The sequence below is a fragment of the Mustela putorius genome, unplaced genomic scaffold (assembly GCF_011764305.1).
Source record: "Mustela putorius furo isolate JIRA1106 unplaced genomic scaffold, ASM1176430v1.1 tig00003853_pilon_pilon_pilon, whole genome shotgun sequence".
Lineage (NCBI taxonomy): Eukaryota > Metazoa > Chordata > Mammalia > Carnivora > Mustelidae > Mustela > Mustela putorius.
The window spans coordinates 79362876-79386386 of record NW_025422005.1 but is presented as its reverse complement, the minus strand read 5'-3'; the positions used below and the strand labels follow the sequence as shown (position 1 = coordinate 79386386).

At 37.9% G+C, this 23511-nt stretch overlaps 1 protein-coding gene across 2 annotated transcripts; it reads left to right on the top strand.

Annotated features, from left to right (window-relative positions):
- On the top strand, positions 1-22763 carry DNTTIP2 (deoxynucleotidyltransferase terminal interacting protein 2). Of its 2 annotated transcripts, none has more exons than XM_004752573.3 (7): positions 1-133; positions 1318-2963; positions 4849-4987; positions 7229-7324; positions 9081-9245; positions 10695-10804; positions 19104-21430. In XM_004752573.3, the coding sequence occupies exons 1-7, from the start codon at positions 65-67 to the stop codon at positions 19195-19197; spliced, it is 2319 nt and encodes a 772-aa protein (XP_004752630.2). In that variant the 5' UTR covers positions 1-64; the 3' UTR covers positions 19198-21430. The 2 variants fall into 2 exon arrangements, with proteins under 2 accessions (XP_004752630.2, XP_044920815.1); XM_045064880.1 differs by lacking the exon at positions 1-133 and adding an exon at positions 699-852 and having other exon boundaries at positions 19104-22763.
- The last annotated feature ends 748 nt before the right edge of the window (positions 22764-23511 follow it).

Below are 23511 nucleotides of genomic sequence, written 5' to 3'. Positions count from 1 at the left end.
CTTATTTGACGCATTTCCGGGGCGCCGGAACAGAGGCAGGCCGGGGTGGCCGCGAACAGGGAGCATGGTGGTGACCAGGTCCGGGAGGCCTCAGGCCACGGTCCAAGCGTTGGCTGAAAACTCCCAGCGGAAGGTAGGAGATCGCAGGGCGGCCTCATTTCTGCCGCTGCTTCTTCACAGAGCGGCGCTTATTTAGGGTGGTAGGGCGGCGGGAAGGGCCCGAACTTGTTGCGCGCGCTGCCGTGTCGCACCCAGTGCTAACCCCGTAGCTTCCTCTTCGGTCGTCGCTACGGTTGTTTAAGACAGTCCTTAGCCTGAGGGCGCCTGGGGGACTCAGTGGGTTAAAGCCTCTGCCTTCGGCTCGGGTCATGATCCCGGGGTCCTGAGATCGAGACCCTCATTGGGCTCTCTGCTCGGCGGGGAGCCTGCTTTCCCCCTCACCTCCTCTCACCCCCCGCCTCTCTGCCTACTTGTCAAATAAATAAATAAAATCTTCAAAAAAACCACAAAAACAAAAAAACAGCCCTTAACTTGGAACAGAGAGGTCAAGTAACTTGCTCTGGGTAGTTCTTTGTAATGGCAGATGCACAGCTGAGGCCTTCTAACCTGTTAAAACCGTACGAAGGAGGTTTAATTTCGGCTACCAAGTGTGAGTCTTAATTATAATTAGCAGGATTAGAGAGAAGGTTACCGTTGTCAGGTGGGGAGCTGGTAGTGGCCCCACAGCACTTTATTCTGGAGTGAGGAAGGCTGCAGTGATGCCTCCTGGTGACTATCAGTAGCTATAGACGTCTGTTGGCTCTGATTCTGCGACAGAGGGAATAAAACGTGAATTCATTTATGTATGTAAAGGTAAGGGCAGCGACTGATTCCGTTGGTGTGTTCCTAAACACATCTGTGCTTAGAGTTAATACTTCCTTTCTTATCTCTTCCCCTGACTGCGTATCAGTATGTAGGTCCACCTAGCGTATTTGGTGTGTGATACTTCCGGACAGAAAATTTTCTTTTCATTTAGTTGTTTTGCTCCCTAAAATTATATCTATGTCTTGGGCGTGGCTAGTGGGGCAGGTCCTGCAAATGCACAGTCAGATCCAGTATCTTTTTTGTTTTTATTGTTAAAAATCATGAGTAATGGGTGGTTGTGAGGCAGGGCCTTGCAAATCTAGTGTTAGATCCAGTATTTAGTGTTCCAGTTTTGTTTTTTTCCTTTTAAATGGGTGCTGGTGAGTTTTTTAGTACCCTCTTAAAATGTGTTCATGAGAGGAGTGCCTTAGTTTCAGTCCTGCCTAAATCACAGTGTGTTTATTCTGCTTACAGAATTCTGCTAAAAGAATTCATGCACATCCAAAAAGCAGAAAGGAATGTCTACCTGTTGACCCAACTACTACTGAATCACAAACCACTAGGAAACAAAGTACAGTCTCTAGAACTCCTAAAACCAGAGAGAGAAAGAGTGGAACTACAGTCTCATTATCTGAAATGAACAAACCATCTGTTGATGGAGAGACCTCTGAAGCAGAGTCCAATTGTTCTTCTGTGTATGAGTGCCAGGATTCCATTTTAAGAGTAACTAGAAGGCGACAGATCTTAGTTCCATGTACCCCAGTGTCCAGTGTTCGAAAAAGGCTTAAAATAACTCCAGTAAATGAGTCTCATATTGAAGAAGACGATGGTGACTCTGAAGCTGAATCACATGTTTCAGGTATTTCTAGAATTGTGCCACCTGCAATAACTACAAATACCAGACGAAGTAAGGCTAAATCTGTAAGAGACCCAAGCCAAGAATTATATGAAGAAGCTATTTCTGATGCTGAGGCATCGTACTCAGACATTTCTTCATTGTCTGGAGTTGCAACTATGAGAACGAGAAGTATGCAGAAGAAATTACACACACAAACTGAGGAGAAAGATACTGATATTGCACCAGAAAATGAAAAGCAAATCATAAATACAACTATGAATTCAGAGGATTCAGATACCAGACAAACACCTTATTTACCAGTGAGATCTCTTTCTCAGATAAATAAGACAAATTTCTGTAAAAATGAAATGTGTAAAGACTTCGATGATGATTCCTTCCGCAAAAATTCAGGAAAAAAACGAACAGTGCAAAAACGCCAATGTTTTAATATAAGAGAGAAGGAAAAGGCCAATGTTGCACCTCTCAAAGAAATTACAAAGCAGAATTGTAAGAATTTAGATGAAGAACCCAAGGGAATAGTAGATGAGGAAAAAGAAGTAAGTAAGAAAAATTCTCAGTTGGAGAGCCTTTCTGAACCTCAGGACACTGGCATTCAGCTGTCTGTTTCTCAAAGGCATTCAACCCCCCGAAATAATAAGACCACGTCAGAGCCCTCAAATCTGAACTGTGAGGCTATAATAAAATCATTAGCTCAAACATTTGCAGTGGTAGAAGTGGACAGATGGAATGAAGAGAGAAAGAGCACCATAAAAACAAGTGACTTGACAGAATTTGGTGATGGTGGTAGTGATGAAGAAGAGTGCACCGTTACAGGTATCAGCGAAGATAGGAATGAAGGAAGAGACGTAGATTCTGAGTGTGCAAACAGACTATTGAAGTCTGAGCTCCACACATCACTGGACAAAGATGATTCTGTTCTGTTAGTTCTCAGCAGTGACGAAAGCCAGCAGTCTGAAGATAGTGAGAATGAAGAGGACACTGTGTGTTTTGTCGAAAATAATGGTCAAAAGGAGTCTTTACATGGAGAATCAGAAAATATGTCATGTGACCATGCATTGTTTGTAATTGACAAAACTCCTGGATTGAGTACTGATAAACATTTTTACTTGGATGGGGGAGACAAAGCAAGTGAAGTTGCCACTGAGGAAAAAAAAGAGGAGGAAGAGGATGAAAAAAGTGAAGAACCATCAGACCATGACACAAACAAAGATAGTGAGTTTAGTGATGAAGATGACTTCCTAAATAGCACAAAGTCTAAACTGTAAGTTTTGCCTTTATTTTTATTAAAAACTTTTAAGTTTAAAGTTTTAAAACTTTTATAGTTTTAAGTTTAAAGTTTTAAAACTTTTAAAGTTTTAAAAGTTTTTGACACATATTTCAAGTGGCTGATTATCGTAAAAATATAAAATATTAGAGAACATGGAAATTGGGGCGCCTGGGTGGCTCCGTGGGTTAAGCCTTTGCCTTCAGCTCAGGTCATGATCTCGGGGTCCTGGGATCAAGCCCCGTATAGGGCTCTCTGCTCAGCAGGGAGCCTGCTTTCTCCTCTCTCTCTCCCTGCCCCTCTGCCTACTTGTGATCTCTCTCTGTCAAATAAATAAAATCTTAAAAAAAAAAAGAAAACATGGAAATTGAGAAAACTACTGCCTCACATTCTTTATGGAAGAACTCTTTTATCCAGCATATCCCTAATCTGTGGGTGCCTTTGTTAGTCATATTTCTCCCACCAGTGATCTATTCAAAATCATCTGTTAAGATTTTCCTGCATGATTGTTAAGGGCAACATAAAAGGGAAGGAAAGGAACTTTTATCTTTTCTCTGTGCTAATTGTAGAGTTGAAAAATAGGGAAAAGGTGGAGAAAAATAATCACCTATAATCCTGTCTAGCACCCATTAAAAAATACTGACTTTGGGACTGTTTTTTTAGTTTCTTTTTTTCTGTTTTCAATTTGTTTTTCTTAGGCACAGGGCTTTGGTGGCCCTGTACCTAGTGGAAATATGTCCTTGGCAAGAGTCTATACATTTAACAAATGAACAGTTTTCACTCGAAGCCAGTGAAATAAATCTCTGAGGCCAGCCTCAAGCATACTTATTTTTTAAAAGGCACACCGTTTCCCAGGATAATTCTAATGTATCTTTTTAGGGTTGAGAATCACCCCTAAACCACTGCAGTAGAATGATTTCACTTTCCGGTAGAGACTGATCAAAACTTTAAACTGCTCAGTTTAAATAAATAATTAGGGAAGAAGGTAACTATATTTGCTTATAAAAAGGACCTTCCAGTAATATAAAAGTAGAAATTCTTACTATATAAATGTAACAGGAGCCCAGACCCAACTGGTTTGGTAGATGTGGGGTATGACTTCTGTATTTTTTTAAATCTCCAGTGAGAAATAGAGATGTTCACTGCTGTTTAAAACTCACTGATTTAGGGCGCCTGGGTGGCTCAGTGGGTTAAGCCGCTGCCTTCGGCTCAGGTCATGATCTCAGAGTCCTGGGATCGAGTCCCGCATCGGGCTCTCTGCTCAGCGAGAGCCTGCTTCCCTCTCTCTCTCTCTGCCTGCCTCTCCATCTACTTGTGATTTCTCTCTGTCAAATAAATAAATAAAATCTTTTAAAAAAAATAAAAAATAAAAAAATAAAACTCACTGATTTAGAAGCACTACCAAATACCCTTATTCATCCAGAAAACATTCTAAGCTTAGATAACTGGGAAGTTCAGAACCTGTCTTTCTCATTGGTTTTAGAGATAGAGGTTATGTATGTTTGTTGACTCAACACCTGTATATGAAGTTGAGCTGAATTGCCAGATGTATCTCCTGTTCTCTGCAGTTCTTTTCTTTATGAAGTCTGCTGACATATAGTCTTAATCCTCTTTAAGTTAATCTGAGGAATAAATTTTGATGTGTTCCCAAAAAACTTACTCATTATTTATCCTGGAATTTTCTTCTAAATGATTTTATTAGATTTAAAACATGTGTTTCAGGTTTTCAGAAACTCCATTGTAAAAATAAGATTTCCTTTTTTTTTTTTTTTGTCATTGGCAGTAAAAGGGTAGAAGAAAAAAGTGATTTTTAAAAAGAACAGTCTCACTTGCTTCCATTTTGATGTGATTACTTGATCTTTAAGTGATCATTCTCTTTCAGTCTGAAGTTGACAAGCAGCAGCATAGACCCTGGTATGAGTATCAAGCAGTTGGGTGGCTTGTATATTAATTTCAATGCGGACAAACTACAGTCGAAGAAGAAAACCCTGACGCAGATCAAGGAGAAAAAGAAAAATGAGGTAAGTTACATACAGTGTCATGTTGGGTTTTCATAGAACTAACCAATCACTTCTAGACATGATTAGTTCTTGGTAACGGACTAATTTTCCTGCAGTGAAACCATGTTAACCTGCTGTGCTCCTCTTTTCCTCTCAAAGTCCTAGCTATAAAAGATAAAATTGAAAAATAATTAATACAGGGTCAGCATTCCTCTTGCACCTACCAGTTATCCTAGGGGATGTGTTTTCTTCTTTTCTTGCTTCATTTTTAGTTCATAACAGTTCTGGATGCTGTTAAGAATCTGAAAACTGTGGGTGCTGCCCCCCTCAACTAGGAAAAATACACATGTGCATATATACATAAAATTGTACATATAATTTCAGAAGGGAATTACAGGGTAGGTAACCTCATCCAAACCCTCAGCTTAAGTCACATGGCATGACTTCCCCAAATCTGTATTCTCTAGCCTTAACTGTGCCTCCAGGTCTTCAAATTCTCTTGTGCCTGTTGAATGTTTATTGAGATGTGCTCAGCCACTTGACCTCCCTAATTGCCTCGTTCACTTCCCTGCCTGAACCAGCTACTACTTTAGTATTCTCAGGGCTGGTTAATGATGCCAAGCTCTTTTCCTTTTGCAGTCCATCACTGACCTACCTTTCCGTAGAGGCTGATCAAAGCGGAACCAAGCAGATACTGCTGCTTACATACTCTGCTGAGTTCCCTCCTTTTCACCCCACTGTCACTGGCTAGTGCGGGGCTTTATTTCTCATCTAGAATTCTGCGGTAGCCTCCTTACTCTTTTCTTCAAGCCATCCTCTATACTTTTTTTTTTTTAAGATTTTATTTATTTATTTGACAGAGAGAGATCACAATTAGGCAGAGAGAGAGAGGAGGAAGCAGGCTCCCTGCTGAGCAGAGAGCCCGATGCGGGACTCGATCCCAGGACCCTGAGATCATGACCCGAGCTGAAGACAGTGGCTTAACCCACTGAGCCACCCAGGCGCCCCGTCCTCTATACTTTTGATAAATTTCTATTTTAAAAAACAAAAAAGGTACCTGGCTGGCTCAGTCTGAAGAGCATGTGACTCTTGATCTCTAGGCTGTGAGTTAGAACCCCAGGTTGGGGATAGATGCTACTTTAAAATGAAACGAAACTCAAACCTGACTATGATATTCTCCTGTTTTTAAGTCCCTCAGAACATTCAAGGTGCTTCTCTTCCTTCAGCTCTGTCCTCTCCACCACCTTCTCTGCACACTTGTGATTATTTCCCTAAGATTCCAAAATATATCACTTCAGGTTTGACAGGTACTGCTAAATTGCCTTGCATTCAGGTAATGTGAAGTCCTACCACAGTTAATCCTTGCTCTTTTTCTTTACATTGTGACCAGCACTGGGTATTATATTTTTGTTTGTTGTTACTGGTGCCTCATGGCTGTTTTTATTTGCTGTTGATCATCTTTTTGTGTATTTATTAGCTACATGTAAGTGTTCTGTGGAAGATGCCTATACTTTTGGGGGTTCTTTTTCATTTTTAAGTGATGCATTTTTGGAATCTTACAGAAAATAATCACAAGTGTGCAGAGATGATGTTTACAGTTTTCAACAGATAAAGGTTTGGAGACTTAAAACCAAATGTTAGAAGAAGAATGTTAGTGCATAACAGCTATTAAAAAGAATGAAGTTGATCTGTGTATGAATTGATATTGAAAGAAAATCTAAGACTGTTGAATTGCAAAAAGCAGATTTATCTAGATAGATGTATAAGTTTAATCAAATCTATTTCATTGTACATATTAGTAATAGAGTCTTCTCAGATCAGAAGCTGTTTACCAACATCAAAAGAACTTATTAAAGACTAGTTAGGGTTGTTTGTTTGTTTTCAGAGATTTCAAGAGCCATTATGGTATTTGTTCCTGTTGATTTTATTTTCCAGTTGTTTGGCTGGTTGTAAGCCAATAAATACAGGTTAGACACATTAATGTAAATCTGATACATGCTGATTCAGTTTAGAAAAAGAAATGTAAGATGAAGTTTCCTAAAATAATCTTTTCAGTTTGCCTTCTAAAGCATTTTTATTATGATACAATTTACAAACTTAAGGACCAAAACAACTTTGCAGTGGTATGGTTGTGTATAAAGAGGGTTAATATATTTGGAGTAGTCTTCAGTGTGGGAGATATTTCTCTTTTAAGGCAAAAATGTTGGAAAAAAAATATGATATTCTGATATTATTTTAAAAACCACTTTAATATTTTTACAGCTTTTGCAGAAAGCCATTATTACTCCTGATTTTGAAAAAAACTACTGTGTCCCACCATATAGTGAATCAAAGCATCAACTTCAGAAAAAACGCAGAGTAAGTATAGTGACACTCATTATTTAGATTATTGAGGTGCATTTGACTGTATATATTCAGCTTATACAACATAGTTGTATAACATAGTTGTAATTTAAAAATATGTATTTTCAGGGCACCTGATTAGCTCATTTGGTAAAGCATGTGACTTATAATCTTAGGGTTTTGAGTTCTAGCCCCATGTTGAGTATAGAGATTACTTTAAAAAATAAAATATTTTTTAAATAGTAAAAATAAAGTCTTAAAAAAATACATATTTGTAAAGAAAGATATCACACATTTAAGGGCCCAGAAAATGAAGTTCCATAAACACAATTTTTTAAGATTTTATTTATTTATTTTAGAGACCGAGTGAGCAAGAGAGGGAACACAAACGGGGGGACTGGGAGAGGGAAAAGCAGGCTTCCTGCAGAGCAGGAAACCTGATGTAGGGCTCAGTCCCAGGACCCTGAGATCATTACCTGAGCCGAAGTTAGATGCTTAACCAAGTGAGCGACCCAGGTGCCTCCATAACATGTGTTACATAGATTTTCATAAAGTGCACCAAGTGGTGCACATAGAGGACAGCTCCCCCCCAACCCTCCGCTGTCTTAAAAATTAGTGACAGCAAGCATATAAGGTCCTTGTCCACACTTGGCTTGTAGTACTTTTCACCAAGAGCTAAGAGCTCTGTTGCAGGCCTTTGTAGGGAGCTTAATGTAGCCGCCTAAAAACCTGGGTGTCTGTAGTCTGCCCAGTGAGAGGATAGGAAACTTTTTTTATTTTTTTAAAGCTGGGGGTTGGTTCCGTCTGCCATTTCAAATAGTAATTGTAAAGAAGTTATCAAGAGAGTTTGAGGGAAATTGGAAGGTAGTACCCCAGTAATGTATCATCACTAATATGGAGCATGCTGGCACATGATTGACACTCCATATGTTGTATGAATGATTTAAAAGTAAGTAAATAACTTGCTAGGAGTTTCCCAAAAAATAGAGCTTATTTTTAAATTTTATAAATAATACAGATTTCTGGACTTGTTGGAGTGACTTTGAGTCACACTGAATAAAATTATTAATATTCACCTATAAACTCCAGAAGTGAAAATGTTTTTATACATTATCTCTTGTGTAGGCTATATTGCCCAATAAAAATTGAAGCTGTATATTGTTCTCCCAGGAAGTCAGCAGTTTTTTGTGGTTTTTTTTTTACGATTTTATTTATTTTACTTGAGAGGTATAGAGCACAAGCTGGAAGAGCTTAACTGGCACCTCTGCAAGTCACTACGTAACTTGCACCTGCAGGTTACTAAGATTAAAAAAAAAATTTTAAGGAGCTCTCATTTATGAAACTGAATACTATGCCTAATTTAACAAAGAAAACACTGTGATATAGTTTCTTTTATGAAAGTGAATCCAGGGGCACCTGGGTGGCTCAGTGGGTTAAAGCCTCTGCCTTCTGCTTGGGTCATGATCCCAGGGTCCTGGGATCGAGCCCCGCGTCGGGCTCTCTGCTCAGCGGGAGTCTGCTTCCCCTTCTCTCTGCCTGCCTCTCTGCCTACTTGTGATCTTTGTCTGTCAAATAAATAAAATCTTTTTTTAAAAAAAGAACAGAAAAAAGTGAATCTGGGGACTAATACATTCTGTTAAGTAACCTCATTTGTTTTTAATTCATGAAGTTTTTTGTATATATTAATTTTGAAGGGAATGAGCTATAGTTTATACATTGCTTATTAACGTTAGAATTCTCTGTTTAATTATTTTTGAAATCTGAATTTCAGAAAGAACGACAGAAAACAGCAGGTGATGGCTGGTTTGGTATGAAAGCTCCAGAATTGACAGATGAGTTAAAAAATGATCTCAAAGCACTGAAGATGAGAGCTAGCATGGACCCAAAAAGATTTTATAAGAAAAATGATAGGGATGGCTTCCCCAAGTACTTCCAGGTATGAATAAACAATAATGGCAGTGATGTTCTGTAGATTTTAGTTTGGAAAGCACTGTATTGTTCCTTCTGTTTACTCTTAACATAGGTGAATATTTATAGTGCACATCTGCTTGGGCTGTATAATAATGAGCAAAACCCAATTCAGACAATCTTTTGGCTACCAGCTTGTAATGGCATTCCATATAGAGGGAAGGTGCTGCAGATGGTAACTAAGTTTCCAGGTCATACCTCTAAAAGTTTTGGAACCTCTACGTTGGGTATACCATATATGAATAGTAATAGCCTAACAGCAAGAATCCTTACATGATGGAAGAGGAAATAGGGAATCATTTGCACCATACTCTTCTCCAGATACGGGGGCATCCCCAGGCAAATGCTGAAAGTAAGTTAAAAGTTGGTTTCCAAAGTATTTCCAGATGAAAAATTCAGTTGATTCCCCCTCTTGTGGTTGTCGGCTTCATTCTGTTCCTTCTTCTCACTTCTTACTTAATTACTCTAATAGTCATTCACCTCCAGGTCTCCTCCCCTTCTAGTCCATCCTCCACATTGTAGCCAGTTACCTGGCAGTCTGTTCATGATACACCTCTGCTCAGTGATATCATAGGTAACATTCAAGGATACCTTCAGTGATTCTTTATGACCCATAGGGTAGAGTCTGTATGGTCTGCACTTAGACCAGCTCCCCAGCTCTTCTGTCACATTGCCCTCTTAAGCTCCAACACACTTGGAGGGAACCTTGACCTCCCTTAGGTAGAGTTGGTCACACTTTTTTTTTTTTTTCTTTAGGGCATCTATAGTGTTTTGCTCAGCATAATAATTATTTTATGCTTTAATCTTTTACTTACTTGTCTGTGGATTTTTCTTAAGACTGTGGGCTCCTGTGCTCGCTTCGGCAGCACATATACTAAAATAAGACTGTGGGCTCCTTGCTGGCAGGGACCAGATATTCTTTGTCTTTATTTCCCAAACACTTAGCACAGTACTTGGCACATGGTGGACCTGGCACATGGTGGACACCGAATGTTTGAACAGATGCAGAGTGGTTCCTGAGAAAGTTCTCACCTAGGAGATCAAATAGGTGTGGAGTAGAGTTTATGTATCAATTTTATTAAATTGGGAAACTAAAAAAAGAATTGATATTCTCTGTCCCACTTTTCTAGTTACACTATTCATCAAGAATTTACTGTCCTGCCTAGCACTAAATTATATAAGAGGATTTTTGGCTTTACTATAAATTCTAATGAAATTGTGATTGTAGGAGCCAGTGCCAGTTGAAGAGGTGACTTATTTTTGTTTTAAAAAATGGCAAAACTAACTTTATGTTGGTATCATTTAAGTTGGATTTTTCATTCTTTGCTATAAATATACTTTGTTAGAGCTACCCTGAAATGTGAAAGCAACTTAGCATTCAAGTATTGCATGACTCATTTCTATCAATCGCTCATAGATTGGAACCATTGTTGACAATCCAGCTGACTTCTACCATTCACGAATTCCCAAAAAACAAAGGAAGAGAACTATTGTGGAAGAATTGCTGGCTGATTCTGAGTTCAGAAGGTAAAGGAATTTATGTCTTACTTTGTATTATGTATGTTTTCCTTTAGAATATACATAAACTTTAAATCTTCAGGTAATTTTTAAATGGCTTTAGCACAGTGTCTCAACAGCACTATTTACATTTTGGATGGGATAATTCTTTATTAGGAAGAACTGTCCTCTATGCACTTGAGTGGCTCAGTTAGTTAAGTGCCTGCCTTTGGCTCAGGTCATGATCTCAGGGTCCTGGGATTGAGCCGCGCATCAGGCTCTCTGCTCAGCAGAAAGTCTGCTTCTCTCTCTCCCTCTGCCTGCTGCTCTGCCTGCTTGTGCTCTGGCTCTCTGTCAAATAAATAAATTAAATCTTTTTTTTAAAAAATGACTGCTGACATTTCTAGATGTCCCCTGAGGGGCATAAGCATTCTCAGTTTAGACCGCTGCTTTAGATGGAAGCTTGAAAACATTTGACTGACTAGAGGAGAATGAGCCTGCAAAGGAGACTAGGAAAGAGTGGCTAAGAGGCTATTAAGAAAACCAGGATGACTAATATCACAGAAGTCAAGGAAGGAGAATGTTTTGAGCAGATACAAACAAACTAGAGGGAGTAATTAAGAGGAATAAATGCTGCTGAGAGATCAAACTGGGTGATGGGCATTAAGGAGGGCAGGTGACGTAATGAGTACTGGGTATTACATACAACTGACGAATCACTAAGCTCTACCTCTGAAACTAGTTATACATACTATGTTAATTGATTGAATTTAAATAAAATTAAATTTAAAAAAAGAAAACTAAAACTTTGGATATACGTGGAGGTCAAAACATTCTTGCCAGGAGCCATGAGGAGGAAACCAGACTAGAGAGGATTGGAGAGTTAGTTGAAAATTAAGAAATGGAGACAGTTCTTTGAAGTTTGAGAAGAGGGGTGCCTGGGTGGCTCAGTGGGTTAAAGCCTCTGCCTTCGGCTCAGGTCATGATCCCAGGGTCCTGGGTTCGAGCTCTGCATCGGGCTCTCTGCTTGGTGGGGAGCCTGCTTCCCTTCTCTCTCTGCCTGCCTCTCTGCCTACTTGTGATCTCTGTGAAATGAACAAATAAAATCTTTAAAAAAAAAAAAAAAGAAAAGAAATGAAGTTTGAGAAGAGGGAGAGGGGCAAGGCTAGTAGTAGTGGGTGTGGAGTTAGAGGATTTTTTTTTTTAAGATGGGAGCATTTAGGAATATGTTTAAATGTCCTTGAAGCAGGTATGTATGTACAGGAGATTTAAAAGCATGCTTCATATAGAAACCCTTGTGGAACTTTGAGATTAGTTTAATAGCAAAAATGAAAAGATTATAAAGGTTTTAAAAACTTTGTCAGCATGGAAAACAAATTTAACACAAATGTTATGTAAGCTATTTATAATTAGTATGGGCAATGGTAAAAATTTTAGAAATAAGCAATCTTCTTTCCTTACTTATTATTCTTTCCTTGGAAATCTCATCCCCTACAGGGCTTTAATTATAATCTATATACTCTTGGCTTCGAAATGCAGTCTGTCTAATCCAGATTGCTCCTCAGTCTAGACCCACATATCCAGCTGCTGCACCCTTCCAGTACAAGCTAGTCCTGTCCCAGTGCTCTGTATCTCATGACTAAATAGTATCACTAACCACCCATTACCAAGTACTTAACACCTCCTCCTCTAGTCCATATTCATTCTGTCAGTCTCTCCTATTTTCCTGTCTCAAGCCTGTTTTATTCTCCATCCCTACACAGGCATGGTGCAAGCTGAGTAAGTTTTTGTTTACTAAGTGTTAACCGTATGTTCTGGTTAAAAATGGACCTGTATTCTGTAATCTTGAGGATAGTAGTCTCAGAAATCACAGCAGTGCTGATAGTGCTTTCACTAAAAAATAATGATGTGAGGAAGTTGGGGGTGTAAACTATAAATTTCGTAGAATGAGACTCGTAAAATTATGAATTAGAGGTAGTGTTCTTAGTTCATTGTTCCCATACTTCAGTCACTGAGTATCATTTTCACAGTGTTTGCATTATGTGTGTGCTGCCTGCTTTATTTTAAAAAGAAACTTTATATTGCCTACTGTAAATGGGTTTGTTGGCTTACAATTTTTATAATGTGCATGAAGATAAATACATTGCTTAAAGTGAATATTGTCTGTCACCTAAATTTATGTATCAGACTGTGAAACACTCTACTAGCCCATCTCCTTGCAATGTTTTAATTCCTTCTACAACATTCTCTTTAAGAGGTTTCTGGCCTCTGAACAAACACTTTGGGATAAATTCAGTAAACATACTAATGTGTCCTGTGTTCATGAGTTGTATGTGGTTTTTGGTTTTGTTTGTTGGGGTATAGTTGACTTACAGTGTTTCATTAGTTCCGGGTATGCAACGTGATTCGACAATTCTCTACATTATAAAATGCTCACTACTACAAGCGTAGTCACCATCTGTTACCGTACAGTGTTGTTGTAATATTATTGACGGTGTTGTGTATCCTGTGTTTTTTGTCTCCATGACTTATTTTATATATCTGGAAGTTTGTACCTCTTTATTCCCTTCATCTGTTTCACCCAGCCCCCACCTCTGGCAACTACCAGTTTATTCTCGGTCTCTCCATACTGTTTTGGCACAACCATTGTGGTTCCCACCAACAAAAGAATAAGGGTTCCTTTTTCTCCACATCCTCACTAACACTTGTTACTACTTTTGATACTAGGCATTCTAACTATTTAAGAGTCTGTTTTTTGTTCATCTGCTTTTTAGATTCCATTTATAAGTGAAATCATATTGTCTTTCTCTGTGTGACTTACTTCACTTAATATCCTCTAGGTCCATCCATGTTGCCCTGAATAGCAAGATTATATGGCTCAGTAATATTCCAGTGTGTGTGTGTGTGTGTGTGTGTCTGTCTGTATATGTCTGTCTCACATCATCTTTATTCATTCATCTATTGATGGGACACTTGGCACTTGGGTTGTTTCTAAATCTTGGCTATTGTAAATAATGCTGGAGTGCATGTATCTTTTTGAGTTAGTGTTTTTGATTTATTGGGGTAAATACCAGGTAGTGGAATTACTAAGTCATAGTGTATTTTGGGGTATTTTTGTTATTGATTTTTTGAGGAACCTCCATACTATTTTCAACAGTGGGTACACCAATTTACTTTCCTACAAAGAGTACATGAAAGTTCCCAACTTTTCTCCAAATCCTTGCCAACATTTGTTACTACTTGTATTTTTGATACCAGCCATTCTGACTGGTATGATGTGATGTAGCACTGTAATTTTGATTTGCATTTGCCTTGTGATTAGTGATGTGGAACATCTTTTCATGTGTGTGTTGCCCTTTTCTGTATGTCCCTGGGGAAATACTCAGGCCCTCTATTTTTTAATCAGACTGTTTTGGGGGGGTTTGTTTTGTTTTGTTTTGTTTTGTTTTTTGATGTGAGTTGTGTGAGTTACTTATATATTTTGGATAGTAACTCCTTATCAGATTATCATTTGCACATAAATCTTCTCCCATTCAGTGGGTTGCCTTTTTGTTTTATTTTATTAGTGTAGTCCCACTTGTTTATTTTTACTTTTGTTTCCCTTTCTTGGAGAGACATACCTATCAATATTTTGCTAAGACTTACATCCCAAGAGATTGGTGCCTATGTTTTCTTTTAGGAGTTTTACTGTTTTAGGTCTCACATTTAGGTCTTTAATCCATTTTGATTTTTGCATATGGTGTAAGAAAGTGGTCCAGTTTCATTCCTTTGCATGTAGCTATCGTGTTTTTCCAACACCATTTATTAAAGACTATTTTTCTCCATTGTATATTCTTGCCTCCATTGTCATAGATTAATTGACCATATAAGCGTGTGTTTCTTTCTGGGCTCTCTTCTGTACCACTTACCTGTTTTTATACCAGTACCTTACTGTTTTGATTACTATAGCTTTGTAGTATATCTTGAAATCTGGGATTGTGATACCTCCAGCTTTGTTATTCTTTCTTAAGATTGCTTTGGCTATTTGAGGTCTTTTATGGTTTTGTATAAATTTTAGGATTATTTGTTCTAGCTCTATAAAAAATGATATTGTGATATTTTGTTAGGAATTGCATAGAATCTCTATATTGCATTGGGTATTATGGACATTTTAAGAGTATTAATCCTTCCAATCCATGAGCTTGATATCTTTCCATTTGTATGTGTTGTCTTCAATTTTTTTTCATCACTGTCTTACAGCTATCAGTGTACAGGTCTTTCAGTCTCCTTAGTTAAATTTATTCCTAGGTATTTTTTTTTTTCTGATACAGTTGTAAATGGATTGTTTTCTTAACTTCTCTGCTACTTTGTATAGTGTATAGTGTATAAAAACACAGCATATCTGTATATTAATTTTGTATCCTGCAGCTTAACTGAATTCATTTATTCTGATACAGTTTTTGGCAGGGTCTTCCGGGTTTTCTCTATGTAGTGTCATGTCATCTGTAAATAGTGACAGTTTTACTTCTTCCCAATTTGGATGTCATTTATTTTTATTTAATTGCTGCATCTAGGACTTCTGGTCCTGTATTGAGTAAAAGCAGTGAGAATGGACATCCTCGTTTTGTTCTTAATCTTAGAGGGAAACCTATTGGTTTTTCACCATTATGACGTTAGTTGTTTATTTTTCCTATATGGCCTTTACTGTGTTGGGGTATGTTTCCTCTAAACCCACTTTGTTGAGAATTTTTAAATCATGAATGGATGTTGTACTTGGAGTTTTCTTTAAAGGGGGTGGCGCAGAGGGAGAGAAAGAAAGAATCCTAAGCAGGCTTCATGCCCAGCAAGGAGCCCAACACAGGGCTTGGTCTCACTACCCTATGATCATGACCTGAGACAAAGAGTCCAACGCTTAACCAACTGAGCCACCCAGGCACCCCAACAAATGTTTTTTTGATTTGTGGTTGGGTTTTTTGTTTTGTTTTGTTTTGTTTTGTTTTGAGATGATCATAGGGTTTTATTCTTTTTCTTGTCAGTGTACATTGATTTGCAAATATTGTACTGCTCTTGCATGTGTAGATTAAATCCCACTTATCATGGTAAATTATGTTTTCAATGTATTGTTGGTTTGCTGATATTCTTTTTTTTTTTTTAAGATTTTATTTATTTATTTGACAGAGATCACAAGTAGATAGAATGGCCAGCCGAGAGAGAAGGAAGCAGGCTCCCTGATGAACAGAGAGCTTGATGTGGGGCTCCATCCCAGGACCCTGGGTGGGATCATGACCTGAGCGGAAGGCAGAGGCTTTAACCCACTGAGCCACCTAGGTGCCCCATGTTTGCTGATATTTTATTGAGGATTTTTGTGCCTGTGTTCATCAGGCATATGACCTGTAGTATTTTTGGTTTTGTTTTTTTGCAGTGTCTTTGGCTTCAGTATTAGAGAAATGCTGGCCTCATAAATGAATTTGGAAGTTTTCCTTCGTTTTCTATTGTTTTGGAGTAGTTTGAAAAGAATAGGTATTAACTCCTCTTTTAAATGTTTGGTGGAATTCCGCTATGAATCCATCTGGTCTTGGGGCGCCTGGGTGGCTCAGTGGGTTAAGCCTTAAGCTGCTGCCTTCAGCTCGGGTCATGATCCCATGGTCCTGGGATCGGGCCCCACATCGGGCTCTCTGCTCAGCGGGGAGCCTGCTTCCCCCTCTCTCTCTGCCTGCCTCTCTGCCTACTTGTAATCTCTCTGTCAAATAAATAAATAAAATCTTTTTAAAAAATTAAAAATAAAATCCATCTGGTCTTGAATTTTGTTGGGAGTCTTTTGATTACTGATTCAGTTTTGTTAATAGTAATAGCTTTCAAATTTTCTATTTCTTCCTGATTTAGTTTTAGAAGATTGTCCATTTCTAGCAACCCATTTTTTTTCTAGGTTGTCCCAATTTGTTGGCATATACTTTTTCATAGTATTCTCTTGTAAATATTTGTATTCCTCTGGCATCTTTTAGTTCTTCATTTCTGATTTTGAGTTCTCTTTTTTCTTGATGAGTCTGGCCTTTTTTTTTTTTTTTTTTTTTTTTTTTTTTTTGAGTTTTTGTTGTTGATGTTTAAGATTTTATTTATTTGTCAGAGAGAGAACACAAACAGGCAGCATGGCAGGCAGAGGCAGAAAGAGAGGCAGGCTCCCCATTAAGCAAGGAGCCTAATGTGGGACTCGATCCCAGGATCCTGGGATCATGACCTGGGCCGAAGGCAGCAGCTTAACTGACTGAGCAACCCAGGCATTCCTGGCTTTTTTGTTTTTTAGTCTCTATTTTATTTCTGCCTTAATCTCACTTTTTCCATTTCTACCAACTTTGGGCTTTGTTCTTTTCTAGTTTCTTTAGGTGTAAGGCTAGATTGTTTGAAGTTTTTCTTGTTTATTCAGGTAGGCCTGTATCACTGTAAACTTCTCAGATCCATTTTTGCTACATCCAGAATTGACCGTTTTCATTTTCATTTGTCTTCATGTATTTTTTTTTTTTTTTTTGCTTTCCTTTTTGATTTCTTCATTGACCCTTTGGTTGTTTAGTAGTATGTTGTTTAGCTTCCATTTATTTATGTGTTTTTCCTTATAATTTATTTTGTTTCATATCATTCTTTAGAAAAAATGCTTGGTATAATTTCAGTCTTCTTAAATTTATTGAGACTTGTTTTGTGGGCTAGCATGTGGTCTGTCCTGGAAAATGTTCCTTGTGCACTTGAAAAAAATATGTATGTATTCTGTTGTTTTTTAATGGAACATTCTCTTCGGATCTGTTAAGTCCGTCTCATCCAATGTGTCATCAAAAGCCATTGTTTCCTGGTTGATGCCATTGTTTCCTGGTTGATTTCTGTTTGGATGACCCATCTATTGATGTAAATGGGGTGTTAAAGTGCCCTACTATTGTATTACTGTTTGCTTCTCCCTTCATGTCTGTTAATTTTTGCTTTTTTTAGGTGCTTCTGTGTTGGATGCATAGAAATTTACTGTTATATCCTCCTTTGAATTCTTTATTATATAATGCCATTCTGTGTTTCTTGCTATAGTCTTTGTTTAAAGTCTGCTTTGCCAGAAGAAAGTAGTGCTAACTGGCTTTTTTCCCCACTGCATTTGCATGGAATATCTCCTTCACTTTCAGTTTATATGTGTCTTTAAGCTTGAAGCGAACCTCTTGTAGGCACCATATAGATGAGTCTTGTTTTTGATTCAGTCAGTCCCCTGTGTCTTTTGAGTGGAGCATTTAGTCTCTTTACATTTAAAATAATTGATGTTAGGTCTGTAGTTACTGCCATTTTAATAGTTTTCTGGTTGTTTTTGTAGTTTTTCTCTGTCATTCTCTTGCTCTCTTCTTTTTGGGTTGATGGCTTTCTTTAGTATTATGTTTGGATTACTCTTTATTTTTTATGTATCTATTATGGTTTTTGATTTGTGGTCACCATTGGATTCATATGTAACATCCCATGTGACAGCAGTCTGTTACTTTGTTGTCACTTAAGTTAGAACACATTTGATTTGGTTTTGTTTCATTTTCAGTGTAATCTTAGGTTTGTTAGAATGTGTAAATTATGCTGGGTTCTTGTAGGATTGAGTGAGCTGTTAAATTGTAAAAGGCTTATTAAATAGCTTGTTTTAAAGAGAGTGTCAGCTAATCCTGAGCTTTAGTAATAACAAATTTATATAACACAGTGAAAGTGGTCAGAACAGTTTTATAAAGTTAAAGAATTCTTAATTTTTCCAAATCAAACTACTCGTGACCCCTTCTTTTGAACATGTGTGGACTACACTTATCAATATTTACCATAATGGCAGTTAAAATTAAGAAACTTTAAAAATATTTGTTGATTCCTTTTAAAATAAAATATCCTGTTACACATTGACATTTTCATGAACAAAACAAAAATGAGTTAGTGCAAATCTCTCTAATATCTAGCTTAAAGATAATTAGAGCCTCATACCTGCTTCTGCATCAGTCTGTTTTTACATTTTCATCCTACAAAAGTCTTTAAAGCATTTGATGTCATCTGGTAACTGGTTATGGTACATGGTCCTCTAGTGGTTGAAAGTCTTCAAAAGCCTCTCTTATAGTTGCCATTTTTTTTCCCTCACTAAACTTCAGGCTCTGTGAGAGTAGGGTTTATGGCTGTCTGGTTTACTACTTAGTCCCCTAACTCCAAATATGGCTCCACATGGTGGAATTCAGTACAAATATGCTAAGATAGTGAAAATGCAAATAATTTTTTGAGATTTAGATGTTACAACACCTCATCACCACCCCTATTAAATTAACTTCTGTTGTCATACTTTAGAACCTAAAAGTTTGGTTTTTCTTTTTAGATATAACCGAAGGAAGTACTCAGAGATCATGGCTGAAAAAGCAGCGAACGCAGCAGGAAAGAAGTTTCGAAAGAAGAAGAAATTTCGCAATTAAGATTCAGCAATCAAGCCACAGTATTTTATATCTCCCTTTATTTACTCAAGATGTTTTGAAAATTAACAAAATCACACAAATTAATATAGACCAGCCCTCTTTGAAAAAAAAGTTGACGTGAGGGAGAATCGACACATATCCCTTGGGGTAAAAGCAGGGGTGTCTACGAAAGACCCACCCATGCTTAGACCTTTTGAGGGAGAAAAAGGAAAACCTCGACCATTTTAAGATGAATACCATTTTTCTAAAGTTTCAGCACTTGGTTATTTAAAGAAAATTGAATTAAAAACATTTAGAAAGTATAGTTTGTTAACATATACAGAATGCTTTAGAATTACATGATCAAAACTAAATAATACTGTAGCACATGCATGCATTTTGTGTGAGTGTGGGTTTTTGTGTGTAGGGGGAGATGGTATTCCAGAAATGCTGTGTGTATGTTTGTGTGTCTGTGTGTGTGTAGATGTAGGTGTAGGTAGAAGGGAGACAGTATACCAGAAATGCCCTTTTCTAAGTTCAGGTCCAGAAAATTGGTGAATCTGGGATACAGAAACCTGCTTGCTGTAAGCATAAAAGTTGTAGTTGAAGCCAAAGTATTTTTGGAGGAAATGTGTGTTAGTATACGACACAAGAAATGAAGCTATATAAAAAGGACTTAAGTAAAGAAGACTTCCTAGAAAGTTTGGGTTAAGGATGGACAAAGCAAGAGAACGGTTATCTTTAGCAATTGAAATAGGAAAGATTAATTTTATTCAGAGTCAGTGTTGTGCTCCAGGTGAATTAGGCATAAATAAGATAATTTTAACTTGGCCAGAAATAATTTTAAAGTGGCTCAGTTTATTTAATCTCCAATAGCAGTGCACATCGTGACTGATCTGTTTCTGGTACCTAAGGAGTATTGGCAGTTTCTCATAACGCATCTTAGTGGGTTCTTCCTTTAATGTCATTGTATATGGAACCTCTATTTTCCCAGCAAACTGCTTGGGATTTCAGTAAATTTAAAATTCTGCATTTTGCATTTATTTTTTGGGATCATAACCAGCCTAGTAATAGAACTGACTGTGACATTCATAGGTGAAGTTGGGCAAGTATTTATACCTGTTCTCTTACAGAAAAACTTTTATTCCAAGAATATTAAGTTTTGCCTTCTACTGGGTAAAATAAGGACCAGCTATGAAAGAATTAAATACCAAAACAAGAAGTAACAGTTAGTTTACCCTTTACACATTTCTTCCAGAAGGAGTCATTGTTCTCAGAACACTGCTTCAACTCATGCTACTCTGCCATAAGAACGCTCAAAATTGTTCATCATTTGGTATGATCTCTGTACACAGAAAGTTTGAGGACTTTATCCAGTTTTTCTCAGGGTCAAGGTGTGGATCAACTTCTTACCTACCCTATGATTTTGGGATGGTTTCTGACTCACTAATGCTACTGTAGGTTGAATTAGTTGGTACCTGAAAACTGCAGCCATGACATATTTCTGATGTTACAGTTCATATTACAAGCAAAACAACATTAGTGACTTATAGTCTTTGCCACACAAAAAGCAACATTAGTGCTTTCTGGATTAGAAGGCAGTGCTAAGGAAAGAGAACTGAGTCTAAGCACTAAGTCCATCTCTGTCCTTAAGCCACCTTAGGTGTATGTGTTTTGAGTATTTACTTTTAGTTACATTTTAACACGCTCTCTTTTGTCTCCAAATTCATTTTTAATTTTATTTCATTATATTCATTTTTGTAAGCCACTTAAATAACTTGGAACAAGATAGAGTTTTTTTTTTTTTAAGATTTTTTTTTAATTTATTAATTTGACAGAGAGAAATCACAAGTAGACAGAGAGGCAGCCAGAGAGAGAGAGGGAAGCAGGCTCCCCGCTGAGCAGAGAGCCCGATGCGGGACTCGATCCCAGAACCCTGAGATCATGACCTGAGCTGAAGGCAGCGGCTTAACCCACTGAGCCACCCAGGCGCCCCCAAGATAGAGTTTTTAACAATTACAAAGTACTTAGTGAAATAAGCTGAAATAATTTAACTAAAAATCATTTAAAGTCACCTCTACTAATGTTTATTTTAAGGAACTGAAACTGGTAATACAGCATCTTCATCTCAAATGTGATCTTCAGAAATTTTAAGTCTTCAAAACTAAAGGCTATCAAAGTGTAATTACAGGTAAAGGTCAAAAGGAGGTCTTAGTGTTCCCAATCTTCTATAAATATCTGGATATTTGAATAACAGATGTATTTTCCTTGTTTTTTTAAGCAAAGCAATTCTGATGAGAAGCACGTTTTGGTGACTTTTAGCTTGTGTCACTAAAGGTTACTCACTGGGACTCATCTAAGGCTTCCTGACTATGAGAAGGTACCCGGACTCCTCAACTGAGAAGCATTACAAAGCATACCGAGTGCTGACATGGTAGAGTGTGTGGACAGAAGAAGGGCCTTCAAAATACCCTAAGAGCGCGAAAGATTTCTGAAACACCCCATCTTGCTGCACAGTGCCTTTAAGACCACTTACTAGAAATTCCTATAACACAACTAGTTTGTTAAGTGAGGAAATGAGGGAGAGGAAACGGGTGGAAGAAATCAGATGGTGCCAAGGTGAAATCAGTAAAATGATTCTGTGAAATTGAGTGTAACAGTTGGTAAAGGTGGGCTCTGAGCTTCCTAGTATCCAAGACAAAAATCAGTTCTGTGTTCACCATTGATAGAAGATAAAACCTAACTGCTTTAGAAAAAAACCATTATTCCTTATTATTAGGACCTGAGAAACTTCTCATGGATCCCCATAACAAGGATGTCTGTTGAGAGGCCTTACTTGGCTGCCCAGAGTTCAATACAATCTTTTAAATAATTTTTTTTTAGATTTTATTTGACCGATCACAAGGAGGCAGAGAGGCAAGGCAGAGGGCAGGGGAAGCAGGCTCCCCGCTGAGCAGAAAGCCTGATGTGGGGCTCTATTCCAGGACCTTGAGATCATAACCTAAGCCAAAGGCAGAGGCTTCACCCACTGAGCCACCGAGGTACCCCTGGAGTTCAATATAACCTTAAATAACTGGAATAAACTTAGGGGATCCCACTCTTAGTAAATTTCAAGAAAACATCTAATGACAAAAATGTTCATAATCATTTCTGAGGTATGTGCAATTTCAGTTCAATCTCTCCGTTACAACTATTGTTCAGAGTGATTACCAGAACATTTTATTGAAAGTTTTCAGTGAAGTTTTCAGTAAGCTCTTTTGGAAAATCAGTAAGAGTTGAAACAAAAATGCTTTCTAATAAGCATCTGGCCAATTGAGATGTAAAATGCAGGTCTTTTTATGATTATACAGCTAAAAGTGAGGAAGAAGTGTTTCTAATTTTAAAAGTGAAGAAATAACACTTTCGATTATTAACAATTCCAAGAAGCAGTGTTAGTAGCATGACCTGTAATTAAATATAATAGCAGATCAGTGTTTTATCAAAGAAATGAAACCTCAGTATGAACTTAAATGTGAAATTAGCTAACAGTGTCTCAAGAGGTCCTGAAGTGGAAAAAAGTTCTCAGTAAATCTTAATATGAATGGTGAGGAAGGCAAAATTATTTTAGATAGAGGTGATGGGTGGCCGACAGTAGATGTTTCAGTTATTAGTGCATAACAAGTTATCCCCAAAACTCTGACTCAAAAGCACCACCATGTTCTTACATATCCTGATTGGCGGGCCAGGGCTTGGCTGGGTGCCTTGTACTCTACAGGGTATCAAATGAGGTCACTCGGTGACTCCACTAGTAGGGGAATTGATCTGGAAGGTTCAAGACACTTAACTAACATGCTTAGTACCTTGTAATGTTCTTTTAAAAATAGGAGGACATTGTGAAATTTTTCCTCAGAATAGCACAGAACTGCTATAAAAACAAAAGACCCACATACTTTGTGTGCCACTGAAGGCCACTGAAGGTTCAGTGGACTGAATGCATATTCATTTAGGAAATTCTACTTTTCACCCACCTCCTTCCTTGTCCTGAAGGAGAAGGAGTTGCTAACAAGACTGAAGTAAGCCCAAGATACTGGGCTCTGTTTTTACAAATGAAGAGAGTTGGTGTATTAACAGGTCAGAAAACATGTGCTGTCACTTCGTGTTAGGGTGCAGGCCTGTCATCCTCTCTTCCAAAAAAGGTGGGAAGGTGGACTTGGGGCTTTCCTGAGCCACACTTTTTCTACTAAAGTTAAAGGATGATGAGGACATAAGTTGTTCATCACAACTTAGAAGTCATGCAGTCGGGGGTCTCTTCCAGCTATGAGCGGAGTGGTGCCGCCTTCCTCAGGACTCTTAATA